Raw genomic sequence first — 16,049 nt, 5'->3', positions numbered from 1 at the left:
AATAGACTCCACCCTCTGTAGGAATTCCTGGGCTTGGTTCAGTCTCTCAGTGGCTCAACCTAGATTTTGTCCTCAGCCTTTTCTCTATCTCCATTTTGTACAATTCTGGATCCAGAATTGACTCCATCCTTTAATGTGATCCTGACCTACCCTAATCAGATTTTGTTCATTGTGCTAGCAGTAAGCCTCCTGGGAGACCTCAGGTGCTTTGCTTCCCAAGGGCTGTCCTGGGCCTTTCACTTTCTGTAGCTCAGGTATGGGCTGCCTGTGTGCTTGTCTTTCCCTGCCGCCTGCTGCAGCTGAGATGCAGGCTGACTGCTTGCTAGGCTACTGGCTGTGGACTGCCTTTCTTTTCTATTGTGGCTTGGAAGTGGACTGTCTGAGCCCTGCAGTGCCTGGGAGCCAGTCTACCCCTGTCTCCTATGATGGCTCAGATCTGTTGGTGAGCTGTGTCTTCCACTCACCCGGGTTTGTCTCCACTCAGCTTCTATGGGTTTCTGGAAGATTTCTCATATGGTTCTGAACTGATTAGATCTGCTTAGAGGCCTTTCTTTTTGGTTTTCTTTGTCTTTGTTCCTTATGGTACGTTTTTAGAGCTTTCCTGGTATATTTACAGGGACTTTCATTCAGCTCTTCTAAGTCTTGCTGCTGTCTTACTGCATCCGTTCCAAAGATGGAACAATTAAAAGGATGACCAGTGACTTCACCTGATTCCTTTCAGTGGGACTAAGATAGAAACAGAGACTAGGTGTCCTGATTCTCAGTTCAGCACTATCTCCATGGCTAGACTCTGCTAGAGAATTAAGAAAAAGCTGAACCTGGAAATAGCTCCCAGAGAAGAAACTGCAGTGGGAAAGTGGGAGTTGAGCAGGTGATGAGCTAGACTAAATCAACCAGGCTGTTCAGTGGTGAGCTAATTCTCCACCCAACTCCCCTGAGAATGCTCTCTTTGCCCCACTACTGCATTTCCTCAGCCAGCTCTGACACACCCCCAACCCTTCTTCCCTCACAATTCCATAGCCACTAAACTGTATGATTCCCTGGTCCTATCCTGCTCTCTTTTTGCCAGGTCTGACCTAGCAACCCAGCATGCTCACCTGCCCTCTGTAAGCTGAATCCTGCTCCAAGGAAATTAAAATTAAAATCTTCCCTGGTGATGATGATAACCCAAAAGGTCAGACATCCTCAAGCATTCCTCTCTGCCCTTTAGTAACCATATACCTGGATATTGGTATCAGCATAGACATGGGACCTATAACCACAATGTTGGGAACCTGAAGGAATAGCTAGCTCTAGGCTTCTTCAAATCATTAATCCTGCCCCCACTCCCACCTACTCCAGGTATATCACTGCTATGATCCAGCTTCTATTTGAACCTTGGAGTGTTTTATTAGCCCGATGATTTTTGTGCCCTGTTGGAGCCAAAATTTTCCTTCTGGGGTAATCACTTAGTCTCAGCCCTGAGAATAGAACATGTATGTGGCCTCTCTGTAGTCCTATTTCTGCCATAGATAGGCCCAGGAAAGACTCCAGGTGTCTAGATATTGGCAACAAGAACTTCCCATTCCTTCAAGATAACAAGCGTAAAACTTTTGGAGGGCAGACCAAGATCAACTAAGACATCTAGTGAACTACATTTCTGTAAAGATAACAACATGACTGCACATCAAAGCTCTGAAATTCTGACTATGTGAAAAGGCAGCACATGACTGTCAGTGGGGTAACTTGGCTAGAAGATGGGATTCATGAGTTCAAACCTGGATGTGCCACTGCCCATTTGTGTGATGTTACACAATTCACTTCTTTGGATTCTGATTTCCTCATCTTCAAAATAGACAAAAATACCTACTGAACCTACTTCAATGAACTGCTATAAGGAACTGTGAGAAAATGGACGAGAAAATGCTTTGGAAAAGTATAAAGGCCTGGTTAAATGTGTGATCTTAATATTAGTCCTTGTTCCCATTCTTGGAGCTCCACCTTGGGTGTGAACAATGAAGATGTGAGCTGACTCCACACTTCAAGGAGGGGTGACTTCAGGAGTATAACGATCTTATTGGACTTACTTTCACACCATGTATTGACTTATCTAGAAGTATGGGGGGAGGGATATTGGTATGAACCTGGAGTTTTATAGATGTAAGATCTCCTAGCATGGAAAATCCCTCCACAGACACAGATCAGCAACTTCTGTGCCTCTCAGAGAGCTACCTGGGGTACTGAGAGGTCAAGTTACACAGCAGGTATGTGCCAGGGGTGGGATTCAAGCCCAGGTCTTCTTAACCCCCAGACCAGCTTACTATCCACTATGGACCTCCCTGCTTGTCTTTAACCTCACAATTAGAGTATAATTCTCCATCCCCAAAATGTACCGGGGAAGAACCTGAGGGAAAGAAGAATCCCAAGACTTGGCCTCCAGCTACAAGCTAAACCAACTGGGAAGGAAGTGTCATCCCCGCCCCCTTCCCCAATGGCTAGATTCCAACACGAATCAGTGGGGATATCCCTGCCCTCACTCCCAGACCATCGCAAATATACACACATACACACATGCGTGCGCACACACACAAACACATCCACACATAGGAACACACACACATACACGCCTGCCACTTTTTGTGTATGTCGGACCAGTTTATTGGTAAAATTAACATTAAGCTTCACAAACGCTGGGACAGTAAAGCTTCACAAACGCTGGGATGTGCTTTTCCTTTTAAAGAATTTCCACTGGACCTTGATAATGAGCATCCAGTCGTTGACATATAAACTCTTACAAGCGGATGTGCACACATGCGCCTCAGGGGGGAGAAGGTGGCAGCGTCTGGGAGCTGGGGAGGGCTTCTGCACCATGCACAGGGAGCCCACAATTCATTTCCCAGCTTTCTGGGCCTTCTGTGCAGACTTGGTCACCTTGCCTGCCCCTCCGCTCTTCTTCTCAACGTTCTTGATGACACCTACAGCCACAGTCTGCCTCATGTCCCGCACAGCAAAGCGACCTGTGGAACAGGGAGAGAGGAGGAGAGTGAGAGAATGCAGACCAGGTCCCATACACACCCACATCCACAGAAGACCGAGCAGGCCTATCCTTAGGAGGCCAGTCCTCTGCTTTTCCTCTCCTACTTCTTGCCCAAACTGTTACATTAACTATTTTATACATTGTAATAGCCTCCTGAAAGGCAGCATAGACATAGAAAACTGGCCTCAAAGGCAGGAAGACCAACTCTACCACATACTGGCTATGTGACCCTGGGCACATCACCAAATTTCTCAGCGCTCTAGGCAATTCTCCATGACTAAGTTGCAAGGTATTGACCTGCATTGGTAGAGAGAGTTTCCTCACCTGGAAGTCCCCTATATCTCCTTCCCTACCACACTCCCAAATGGTCTCCCTGCTTCCAGTCTCTGCCCTCTCCAATCCACCCTCCCTGCAGCTGCTCCAAAAATCTTCTTAAGGCACAGGTCTGATTATGCCACTCCCTTGCTTAAAAAAAAAATCAGTGGCTCCCTATTTCCTATACACAGTCCTCAGATGAGCATTGAAAGTCCTTCACAATCCCTAACTTTCCTGACTGACCTCAAACTAGTACACTAGTACACTTTAAGCATTCAACATTCCAGCCAATCAGGTCTACTAGCTGTTCCTCAGGCTTGATGTGCCATGTCTTGCCTCTATCGGTTTGCACTAGTCACCTCCTTGTCCCCTCACCTCCACCTCTCAGCATCTTTATCATATTGTAGGAGCGTAGATCTGGAGCTGAAAGGAGTCTTAAAGTTTAGCTAGATTATAGACTTTAGAGCTGAGGTCATCTAGTCCAACTCCTTCATTTTACAGATGAGCAAACTGAGGCATAGGTAGCTATTTAATCTAGGGCTGGATATTAACTCAGAGGTCATCTATTCCAACCTGCTAATTTTACAGATGAGGAAACTCAGGCATAGGTAGCGATTTAGATCTAGGGCTGGATGTTAACTCAGAGGTCATCTAGTCCAACCTGCTAATTTTACAGATGAGGAAACCGAGGCCCAGGAAGGTTAAGAGACCTGCCTAAAGTCACTCAAGTCATAAACACTGGAGGAGGAATTCGAATCCAAGTCCTCTGACTCCAGGGTCAGTGCCCTCTCAACTGTACCATGTTCCCTCGCTTTACACCCATCCTTCAAGTCTCAGCTCAGATGCTATCTCCTCTGTCATCTTTTCCTGATCCCTTTGTTGTCAAAATGTTCTTCCACCTCAAGTCTGCTCCAGTGATTTGGCCAGTCTCTACCCAGCCCTATCACACCCTAATTTTTACCCATATACACATTGTGGTTTTAACAGGTTCTGGTTGTTGTCCTTTGTTCTCGAAGAGGACCAAAATGGCATCACTTGGAGTCAAGTACAATGTGTCCGACTCTGGATGATCAGACAAGCATGAGCTTAGAATACTCTACCTTACGTGTTGTATTCCCCTGGTGGAATAGAACCTTTCTGAAGTAAAGGACTGTTTTGTTGGGGGTTTTTTGGTTTGGGGCAAGGGGACTGGTCTTTGGACACCCAGCGCTGAACCCAGTATCTTGTACAGTCAGTGCTTCATAAATATTTGTTTCCTCCCCAAAAAGATTGCGTGGTTTTTCCACCTGGTACTTCAACAGTGTGGGAGACACCTCTTGTGGAAACTCACTAATACAGATTGGCAACTCATCCGTTAATAATCTCAGAGAGTTCCTGGAGCACTGAGAGGTTAAGTGACTAACCCATGGCCACACAGCCAGCATGTGACAAAAGCAAGGCTTGACCCCAAGTTTTCCTACTAAGGGCAGCCCTCTGTCCACTAAGCCAGGCCGCCTCTCTGTTCAACTGTCAATTGAATATCATAGCCCTCTAACCACAATATCCTTTAGGTTCCATACCAGGCTTATTTCCCTAAAGAATATAGCTCATTGCCCTTTCAAGAAGTCCTACCCTTGAGTTGGACATAGCTCCCCTTCAACCCCAAATCATCTATAGGTCTGCAGCAGGGATAGGACTGACCCTGGCGAGTAGCTTTAAAATGGCTAGGGAGCTAGGAACCAGGGTCTGGAGAAGTATAAGCTGGGTTGAAGAACTATCTTATCTGTGTGGAAACTAGCCTCATTTCTGCTCCCTTTGGTCACTGATCTTCTTCCTCCTCCCTTCCCAAAGTCATTGTCAGGCCCTTGAGTCCAGCCAAGAGGTCCTGAATTCAGGGAGGGATGTGATTTTCTCCATTCACCCACAAGGGATAGACTCTCTATCCTCAAGCCTAAGGGCATTCTAAAATGCTTCCAGCTGGTAGATCAGAGAGCTCAGTGTGCACAATTCGGAGTACTGACCCCCAGCACACAAAGACATTCTTTGTCCTATAACTGAAAAGGTCTTGGTTGACTATGGTCAAAATAAGGCTCTCACCAACCATAGCCATTTCTCAGTACATGAATTAGTGGCTTTGAGGATTATTCACAGCAAATCTTTAAGTTTTGGTCAATTTCCCTAACCATCTAGTATGTCCCAGGTCTTATCAGGCCCCTACATTCCATCTGATGTGTCTAAGAGAAGACCAACTGAACCTAACAGCACTCTGAGCCCAAGCTACTTGGGGGGGGGGGGTGGAAATATATACATATATGTGCATATATATGTATGTGTGTATATATGTGTATGTGTGGGTGTATAAACACTGCAAGAAGACCTTGTGGCATGCTCCTAAACTACTATAATTGACTTTGGGGTTATCTGCTGTTTGGAATTATCTATAACGCTGGTGTGGATAATAGAGAGTCAGTTATAAATACAGTCTCCGTTTCAGTCACTCCTGATAAGATGTCTGTATGATGGCTGTTGAATGGAAGGGAGAAGCCACACAGTCTCTCACCAAGAGGAGGATACTGGGAGAAGCTCTCCACACACATAGGCTTCCCAGGGATCATTTCCACAATAGCAGCATCTCCAGATTTCAGGGATTTGGGATTATCTTCCAGCTTCTTGCCAGAGCGCCGATCAATCTTCTCTTTCAGCTCAGCAAACTTGCAGGCAATGTGGGCGGTGTGGCAGTCAATGACAGGCGAGTAGCCAGCACTGATCTGCCCAGGATGGTTCAGGATGATGACCTAAGGAACATAAAAGACGGCTGTGCTCAGCCTCTGACCAAGTATCCCCCAAGTCCACCTCATACGGTCCCTCTCTTCCTTCAACATGCACATCAAACACCACATTCAACAGGAAATGTTTCCTGCTCCCCCCAACTGGGAGTGCTCTTTTCTCCAAAGTACCTTGAATTTAACTGGTTTGTATTTATTGTCTTTAAATTTATTCTGTCTTTACTTAAGTTCTTGTTGTCTCCTCCATTAAAATAATATTATATAGTATTTTAAGGCTTGCAAAGTGTTCTACAAATGATTATCTTATTTGATCCTTACAATAGCCCTGGGAAATAGGTACTGTTAATTATTCCCATTTTACAGGTAGCAAAAGTGAGGCAGACAAGGGCTAATTGATTTGCCCAGGGTTACAGAGCTAGTAAGTATCTGAAACTGGATTTGAACTCAACTCTTCTTGACTCCAGGTCCAATAATCTATCTACTGTGCCACTGAGGCCCCCCCCCCCAGATGTGATGTGGTATGTAATGATGTGTCTCCTTTGCTTAGAGATTGTTTCATTCTCAGTATTTGTTTCCCTAGTGCCTGGTATGTAGTAAGTACTTAATAAATGCTTGCAGATTGATTAAAATATAAGTGACATAGCACCACCATCAGTGAATCCCTGGTCTAAAGCAAACATAGTCCAAAGCTTAGGAAGCCCTAAGTCTGATAAAGAGGACTTAGACTTGCCCTCAAAGAGTCTTTTGTATGATAAGAAAGTCCCAGACCCTAAACACACTTCTCACTGCCTTCTGGAAGAACTTGGCTATATTCACCTCTAAAAGAGCATATATTTCCTGACAACATCACAACCTATAACTTCTTGTTAGGCTTGAAGAAGGAACCACGCCTTCACTGGATCTCACCCATAACAAGGGCTCCACCACTGACAGACAACCAGGTGGGCAAATTGAGGGTGTTTTTACCTTTCATCTCTTAAATCAACCACATCCAGTTCCCTCCCCAGATTTAGCTGTGGCTTAATGCTGGCTCTCTCCATTGCCTGGCCACATGAGGCCCCTACTAGCTTGAACACTTGGAGAAAGAGAGGAGAGGAGAAGAGCAAGGGTCAGGGACCTGAGTCCAGGGCTGACTGGCCAAGCCACTCATCAATGATGAGCCACAGGGATGGTCTACAGGAATCGGGAAGTCCTGCCTGTCTCCAAGTTAGACACAATGGAGTGGCACATTAAGTTATTATAATCGTTCCAATTAACCTCAGGAAATTTAATGAGATAGTTTCCAGTTGTAGCCTGGTAATTCTGGCTATGTCTGCTCCTACAGAGGAAAATAGGCAGTCCCCAGCCCAGGGCCTTGGCGCCACAAATATAAAGCCTTGGTATTGGCTATTTTGAAGGTAATATAGGGTGCTGGCTGAGTGTTTCTCTTCTATGACTGCAAGATGTTCCTGAGGTCTCCTCTAGGGTCAGCACTAAAACTGTACCTAAAGAATCACCTTATTCAAAAATCTCCGTAGGCCAGCTTTGGCCTTACCTTGCTAAATTTCAGGCCTCTGTCTTACTTCCAAGACATTCCATCTTCTACTCACCTCTGTGACCCTGGGCAAGTCATAAAACCTGCTTGACTCAATTTCCTCCACTGTCAAATGAGGGTAATAACAGCAACTACTCGTGGGGTTGTTGTAAGGATCAAATGAGAAAATTTTTGTAAAAAGTGCTTAGCACAGCACCTGACACACAGTAGGCATCCTTATTCCCTGCCCCTCTTCCCTTTCAGCCATTCTGTTCACATTCTCCTTGATCCATCATCTCCAATCCCTTCCCACCTGAAAATGGAACTGACCCTAGGTTTTGATAGGCCAGTTTCTACCTTCTCTTGCTTGGTTCTAAGCCTCCACCACACTTCCCTATTCCTTCCCCTTTCCAGCTCCTTAGCTCTTCATTAAGTGTTATCTTCCCCAGTTAGAATGTAAGCTCCTTGAGGGCAAGAATTGTCTTGCTTCCTTATATTTGTATCCCTAGCATGTATCACATTGCCTGGCACATAGTAAAGGCATAAATGCTCTATGGTCTATCTATCCATCCATCTATGCATCCACCCATCTATCCATCTATCTATCCATCTACTTATCTATCCATTCCATCTATCCATTCATCCATCCATCTATCCATCTATCTATCAACCTATCTATCATCTATCTATCCATCCATCATCTATCCATCTACTCTATCCATCCAATCCATCTATCCATCCATCCATCATCTATCTTCAGTGGTTCCCTATTGTCTCAGCAGTATAAAATATAAATTCTTCAGTGTGGTATTTAAAGTTCTCCACAAACTGATTCCAATTTACCTTTCCAGTCTTATTCACATTATACTCCTTCTTATACTCTGGGCTACAGTGAAGCTGGACTATCGGCCCTCCCTGAACTCCATAAGCCATCTCCTGCCACTCATCTCCTGTGAATTAACCTGTGCCATCCCAAGTGCCTGAAATGTACTCCTTCCTCATTTCTACCTGTCAGAATCCTTTGCTTCTGCCAAGGCTCAGCTCAAGCAGCACCTACTCTGTGAAGCCTTCTTAGGTTTTCTTTTCTGCTTTGAATTTTACCAGGAGCACTGAGAATAGTTTCTTTCACCAGACCGCATCCTACACATTGTACTTATCTAGCTATATACCACATATCCCCTAAGAGAATGTAAGCTCCCAGAGGGCAAGACTGTGTTACTTTGTATCTGTGTATCCCTAGCACCAGATACAGTGCCTTGCACATATTGGTTGCTTAATAAATATGTGTTGGGTTAAATTGACTTGAGAATCAAAGAATGTTAGGGCTGATGGAGATCTCAAAAATCATCTAATCCAACATCCTCAGAAATGAGAAGACTGGGGCCCAAAAAGGATCCTTAGAAGTTATCTGGTCCAACCTCTTCTTTTTATAGATACGGATGAAAAACTGAGAGTGAAAGAGAGAGATAGATGAAGGGAAAGAAAGGGGAGAGTAGGGAAAAGGAGGGGAAGGGAGGAGAGGGAAGGGAAGAAGAGGGGAGGGAAAGAGAGGGAAGGGAAGGAGAGGGAAGGGGAGGGGAGGGAAGAAAGGGGAGGGAGGGAAGAAAGGGGAGGGGAGGGAAGAAAGGGGAGGAGGCAGGAGAGGATGGGAGGGAAGGGGAGGGGAGAGAAAGAAGAGGAGGGGATAGGAGGGAAGAGAAAGGCAGGGGAGGGAAAGAGAGGGAAGGGAAGGAAGGGGAAGAGAAGGGAGGGAAGGGGAGGGGAGGGAGAGAGAAGGATTTGCCCATCACACAGGAAGTTTGTGGCAAAGCTGGGACCCAGGTCCTCTGCCTTCAAGTCCACACCATACCTCCAAGTAGACCCTCAGGCTTTTAAAGACCTAAATCAAGGGGAGTATCATTCCCTTTTGGAACAATAAACTCTAATGGAATCCTCTTTATGGAAGTAATGCCTCCAATGCCTAAACACCAGAAGGCCTTCTGGGCAATCCCAAGCTCTTTGTGTGTCAGAGATTGCTCTCAGAGCACCAGCAGTTTGGCTGGTTACCTTCCATATTCCCAGGACTATTGTAGAAGAATGGCCCATGGTTCACCCAGAAGAGCTCTAATAGCACCATTACCTTGGCCGGTTAGAGAATACCCTTCTCCCCAAAACTCCATTATGGGTTCATACCTCTAGCATTAATGAACGAGAGTATCCTTGTCCCCAACTCACTACCTGGGTGACCTTGAGCAAGTCACCTGCCTTCCCTGGGTCTCAGTTTCATCATCTATAAAATGAAGGGGCCTTGATGGCCTCTGGCATCCCCTTCTTCCTCTAGATCTAAAATCCTCTGACTCTAAGAAGCTGATGCGGTAAAGCTGGGGCATTTGATAAAGGGAAAGGGTTCCACATCTCCAGCCTCCTGGTCCATAGTTCTACCTGAAGATTAGTTTACCTCTCCTTGTTGAGCACCAAGTCTACACCCCACTCTCCAGTATTCCACCCTCACCCCCAAGCTGAGTCATTTAATTAATGAGACATCAGTCAAACCTGTAAGTTAGACTTCTGGGAGAAGTCACTAGGACTAAGGTATGTCATGAATTCTATCAGTGAGGAAAGGGGAACCAGAAATCAACTTGTGAATGGTGAGAGGCCATCCTCCAGCATCTCCAGAGGCCAACAGCCTAGTCCTCTACATTCCATTCCTCCCACCAATTGCCCTCTTCCTGTCTCATCAACCTCATTTTCCACCACCTTCCCTTCTTCACCACCTTACCCATACTCTCCTGCCTACCATAAGGCAGAGCAAAGAGGCTGTACTTACCTGGGAGGTGAATTGAGCAGCCTCCTGGGGAGGGTCTGACTTGCTGTCACCACAGACATTGCCACGGCGAATGTCCTTGACAGACACATTCTTCACATTGAATCCTACGTTGTCTCCAGGAAGGGCCTCACTTAGGGCCTCATGGTGCATCTCCACAGACTTCACCTCAGTAGTGATGTTTACAGGAGCAAAAGTCACCACCATTCCTGGCCGAAGGATCCCTGTCTCCACTCGGCCCACAGGCACTGTTCCAATACCTGAGAGGAGGCAGTAAGAGGAGAAGGAGGGAGAAACCAAGGAGACACAAATAATCAAGAAAAAGAGAAACTCCTGAAAATCCTGATGACCATGAAGGGAGATCCCAGGGTCAAAGACAACAGTGGGGGGCATGGATAATTGAAATCCACCAGTAATCCAAAGATTTTATGTCTGCCAAAAGCTCCCACTTCCTCTCCCAAACTTTTTATCAGAGCTGCCAAATGAATTAATTTTAGTTCATTTTTCATCCTGTCCCCACTGGGCTTCTGAGTCATAGGATTTAGAGCAGGAAGAGACCTTAAAGGTCAAGTCCAAGCCTCTCATTTTCAGATGAGGAAACTGAGGTACAAAATGGTTAAGTGACTTGCCCAGGATCATACATATAGGAAGTGTCTAAGGCAGTATTTAAACTCAGATCTTCCTAAGTCCAAGTGCAATGCCCTATACATTATACAATGCTGGAGGTGGTGTTAATGAACCGAAATGGCTAGAGTATCAAAAGAAATAGCAGGAGAAATCAGAACTGAGCAAGAAAGAGAGAAATAATTAGCCAGGCAGATGGAAACAGACAGACCTGCTGAGATTCCCACATTCATCATGCCCAAGACAAGACTAGAACTCCAAGTTCAGAGCTCTTTCTTCTTTATACATCTAGCCCTTTCTAGACTTTCCTTGGGCCTATGACATTCATTCATTAGTCAATAACTTTAATGGGTATCTTTTGTGTCTAAGACTCCTATAGTAGGTGTTGGGTTGGGGGTAGAGGGTCAAACAAACCCATTCCCTGTCTCGTGGAACTTACAGTGCACTCTATGAGGTTTAAGCAGGGACAGGGAACAGCAAAGAGACTGGAATTCTCACCTCCAATCTTGTAGACATCCTGAAGTGGGAGGCGCAAAGGTTTGTCTGTTGGGCGGGTAGGGGGTAGGATGGTATCCAAGGCTTCCAGCAGGGATACACCACTGGCATTTCCTTCCTTCCGCTCCACCTTCCAACCCTTAAACCAAGGCATCTGGAGAACAGAAAAGACAGCAGTGAGAGCCAGGGCAAGAGCCCAACTGTGCTAAATCAAGAAAAAGCTGAGCTAGTCATTGCTCAGTACAGGGTGGGCCAATCAACCTGAATCTGTTTGCTATGGATCCCTGGGAACGTCTACTCTTGAATCAAGAATGTCATGGACAGCTCCTAATGACTCCTTCACCAACCAGCTCTTCTTACTCCTCAAAAGCATAGAGAGTTCTCTAATCTCAAGAGATATTCTATCTTTGACCTCCTGCTAGAGCAAGGGGACATACAGATACAGATTTTATAAGCTTTAGATCTTGAAGGAACTTTAGAGACCAGCTAATCCAACCCCTTCATTTTACAGACCAGGAAACTAAAGGTGAAGTAATTTTCCCAAGACTACTTCACTACTAGGAAGCAGAAGAGTCAGAATTAAAATACAGTTGAGATAGAGTAGAAGAAAGAATCATAGGCTCATAGCTTAGAGTTGAAAGGGGACTTAGAAATGATTGAGTCCATATCACCATATTTTGCAGATGAGGAAACTGAGGCTCCAGAGATGTGAAGTAACTTCCCCAAGGACATACATTCATTCATTTGTTTATAGTGACATGGTTGGGGTTTGAACCCTGAACATCTGACTCCACATCCAGCTCTCCATAATGTGGTCACAGAGAGAAAAGTACACCAGGAAGAAGAAATAATAGATGTATAGAACCAGACAAGGTGGTAAAAACAGAATAAGGAAGTAGCTGAATGAGAAGCTCAGCCTGAACATTCTAGCCCCTCCAAGCTCAGAAGCAAGCAAAATACCAGTGATCATTGGGCCCTCTACTTCCTGCTTTTCCATCTTTTTCTCCTTCATCTTTTCTCTCCTCTTAGGCTAGGCCCAATGCCAGATGGCTAATTGCTGAAATATTTGTTTTAATTTGCTTCATTTCCATTTTTCAAAGACACTGAATACACGAAAATTTTCCATCATCTAAGTATCTGCATTTCCTGTGGCAGCCTTTACCACCCTATCCCCTTCTCCCTTCCCTCTTCCTGTTTAATCTCCCTCTCTTCTCTCTTACCCTTCTTTCCTTCCCCTCTCTCCTTTCTCTGCTCTTCCTCCTCTCTTGTCTCTTCCCTAACCCTCTAGGTCTGTTATCTCCCTATCCTCTCTTTCCTTCTTACCTCTCTCTTCCACCTTCCCCATTCCTTTCTCTCCCTTCTTTCCCCTCACCTTCCTTCTTTCCCCTTCTCTAACTTCTAACACATCGATCTCAGGTCCTAGACTGAGTGTTGCCACATGGCAACCTGCAAACCCAATAATATTCCAAGAAACTCACTGCTCAGGTTCTCAATACAAACTGACAGCCTGGTACAGAATCATCCATTCCCAGGGCCACACCAGGCCCAGCTGCCACATACAAGCCTTCTAAACTAGGGCCAGGAAAAAAAGGACAAATCATCACCTGAGGAGCAGATCTGAGGGCAGCCTGAATCTCAATGTAACCTCCCTCTCCCTGTGCTATCCTGAGTCCTCCCCTTCCTTAACTGTCCCTCCTCCTCCCCACCTTCTCAGTGAATAATCATGAAGAAAATCTTTGTTTTCAAGTTTTTCAGGGCCTTTGTAGCACCCTGCAGGCCTAGTTTGGAGGACCAGAAAAACAGAGGCAGCAAAGAGAAGCCATGACCTTTTTGCTGCTCTATGCTCAGCTGATTACTGGCACTCAGAGACTTGGGAACTGGTGTACAGACACACCTTGAGGAAAGCATTCCACTGGTCCAGGGTATTACGTACCTGGCCCGTTCCCTAGAGTGCTGATAAGAAGATATAAAGCCCAAAGACCACAAAAAGGCTCATTTGTCAGTCCTCAACACCTCCCTTCACACCCCCTCTACCCACCAGGGATTTATTCAAGTAAGGAGAAACACAGATGAGAAAATCCTTTGATAGATGGTGCCATGGATAGAGTGCTGGACCTGGAGTGAAGAAGACCTGAGTTCAAATCTAGTTTCATAAATTAACTGTGTGACTCTGGGCAAGTCACTCAACCTCTGTTTGCTTCAGTCTCTTTATCTGTAAAAGAGGGGTAATAGTAACAACTACCTGGCAGAGTTGTGGGGTTCAAATGAGATAACATTTGTAAAGCAAAGTGCATGGTATATAGTAGGTGCTTTATAAATGCTAGATATTATTATTTTTATTATTATATTGTTATGTTATATATGGTAATATATTATATTGATATAATATATTACCATATTGACATTATTATAATATTCCCATTCTCTTGAAATTTCTCTAAAACAAAAAGCCCTTTGGCACAGGACTCTTTGCGCAAGAAAAAGAAAACAAACGTCACCTTCAAGTCCCACCAGGGCTAATCCCAGTATCTTACCTTGGGGATCATATCACAGTTTAGAAATGGATAAGAAAGCTGAGCCAGACAGAAAGAAAGGGAAAGAGGGAGGGAAGGAGGAAGGGAGTGGGAGAGGGAGAGAAGGAGTGAGAGAGAGGGGGAGGAGAGAGAAAGAAGAAAAGTGAGAGAGGAAGATAGGGAGAAAAGGAAGGAGGGAGAGAGGGAAGGAGAAAGAGGGAGTAAGGGAGAGAGGGGGAGAGGGAGAAGGACAAAAACAAAGAAAGCAAGGGTAGGAGTGAGAGAAGTGGAAAGGAAAGAGAGATGGAGACAAGGAGAGGGAGAAGGGGGGAAGGGAGAGAGAGACAAAAAGAAAGAAGATGGGAGGGACAGGAGAAGGAGGGAAAGAGAGAGGGAGAAAGAATGTGGGGAGGGAAGAAGGGAAGGAGAGAAAGGGAGGGAGAAAGAGTGGGAGAAAGAAAGGACAGAAAGTGAAGGAAGAGGGAGGGAAAGAAGGAGGGAGAGAGAGGGATGAAAAGAAGGAGGAGGAGAAAGAAGAGGAGAAATATATATTATATATAAATGTATGTATAAAATAATTTGCTGGGTAAGATTGACAAGTTACTTCACTGGGCCTTTGTTTTTTCCACAAGTTGAGGAGGTTGGACCATATGATCTCTAAGGTCTGTCTTTTCTATCCCTAACATTCTTTAATTCTAGTTATCACTCATTCATCCTTTCAACATTAGCCCCAAGATATATTCTCTAAATGTCTCTAAAACCTTGAAGAAGTGATGCTCTGATTGAAAAGGCAAGACATGACCCGAAAGCACCGATGCAGGTGCATGTGCATGTTTGTTCTTGTGATCTTAGGAGCAAGTCTTCCCCTCCCCCTCCTCCATCCCACCCTCCACCTGCCCCCCATACACTCATACATATATACATACATACATACATACACACACACACACACACACCCCACAGTGCTGTCCCTGACTCTGTCTTTCCTGATGAGTCCAGCAGTTTCCAGTGCCCTGGGCAACAGATGCACTCAAGAGCTCCTCACATTCACTTCACATTCACTTCTCACTGCAGTGAGCTGGATTTCTGCCAGGCTCTACTCCTCCCACCCCCAAGCTATGGCTCAGATGTCTCCTCTATCCTAGTGTTCTTTGAGCAGCCCAGGCTGCTCCTGGGATCTCAGCCAGGGATGAGCTGGAGTAGATCCCTGAGATGCCCTTCACCTTGACTGCCCTATGGCTTCTCTCTCCTATGGAAAGACTCCCCCCTCCAAAGGACAGATGGCTCAGTTGGGCAGGAGGGCAGAGGAGAGATGGAGAGGCTGCCTGGCTCACCTAGAATAGGAAAAGAATGCTCTCTGTAATTGCCGCAAAAGCTGGAGTATTCCTTATCTAGTGGGGAGAAGGGAGGTTAGAAATAAAGGGGTTATGAACATGTAAATGAGATGATCTCTCTGGGTTCCCTGGATCCAAACTGTCTTTAATTCCAGGTTCATTTGCTTTCCCTTCCCATCAGAACAGTGTTAAAGAGTGGAATTGCAACACAGATGAGGGAGGGTGGAGACTTGGATGAGGAAAATGTTCCCAAAATGCCTCCAACGTCACTTCTTCCCAAGATAAACCAAACCGCACCATGAAGGAGGTGTCCTCTTTCTCTCCCTCAGGATGACTCAGAGTCACATCTCCCTTCCTTCAACAGCTAATCATAGGTACTTGGAGCAGGAAGGGCCCCCAGTGAGATGATTCCCTTCCCTTGGGTATAGGGAAGGCCAGTAGTTGGAGTTGGGGGTCCATCCTTCCATCACCTGGCGGCATCATAGCTCAGAACCCTCTGATTCTGGGCCCATATGAGCAGAGCACTGACAGAATGGTACAGGGGAAGGAGGGTATATGGCCCTGGCCATTGGGGAGCCCCTTATCTGAAGGAAGAGGCAGCACAAACACAGGATAAGGATTTAGGGATACATACACAGCAGCACACAAACAAGCATAACCTAATTCACAAG

The 16,049-nt window shown here is 45.5% G+C and overlaps 1 protein-coding gene across 2 annotated transcripts in view; it reads right to left on the bottom strand.

Annotated features, from left to right (window-relative positions):
* Positions 1-2,609: 2,609 nt before the first annotated feature.
* EEF1A2 (eukaryotic translation elongation factor 1 alpha 2) overlaps positions 2,610-16,049 on the bottom strand; it is a 30,482-nt gene continuing 17,042 nt past the window's right edge. For both annotated transcript variants that reach the window (XM_036749027.1, XM_036749028.1), the window contains exons 5-8: positions 11,535-11,685; positions 10,416-10,672; positions 5,871-6,105; positions 2,610-2,996 (exon numbers count right to left, since the gene is read on the bottom strand). In XM_036749027.1, coding sequence (XP_036604922.1) covers positions 2,869-2,996; positions 5,871-6,105; positions 10,416-10,672; positions 11,535-11,685 — 771 coding nt within the window. In that variant the 3' untranslated portion in view covers positions 2,610-2,868. The remainder of the gene's footprint in view (positions 2,997-5,870; positions 6,106-10,415; positions 10,673-11,534; positions 11,686-16,049) is intronic.

The sequence above is a fragment of the Trichosurus vulpecula genome, chromosome 3 (genome assembly GCF_011100635.1).
Source record: "Trichosurus vulpecula isolate mTriVul1 chromosome 3, mTriVul1.pri, whole genome shotgun sequence".
Classification (NCBI taxonomy): Eukaryota; Metazoa; Chordata; class Mammalia; order Diprotodontia; family Phalangeridae; genus Trichosurus; species Trichosurus vulpecula.
Note: the sequence above shows the minus strand (reverse complement) of the source record. Positions and strands in the feature narration are given on the sequence as shown.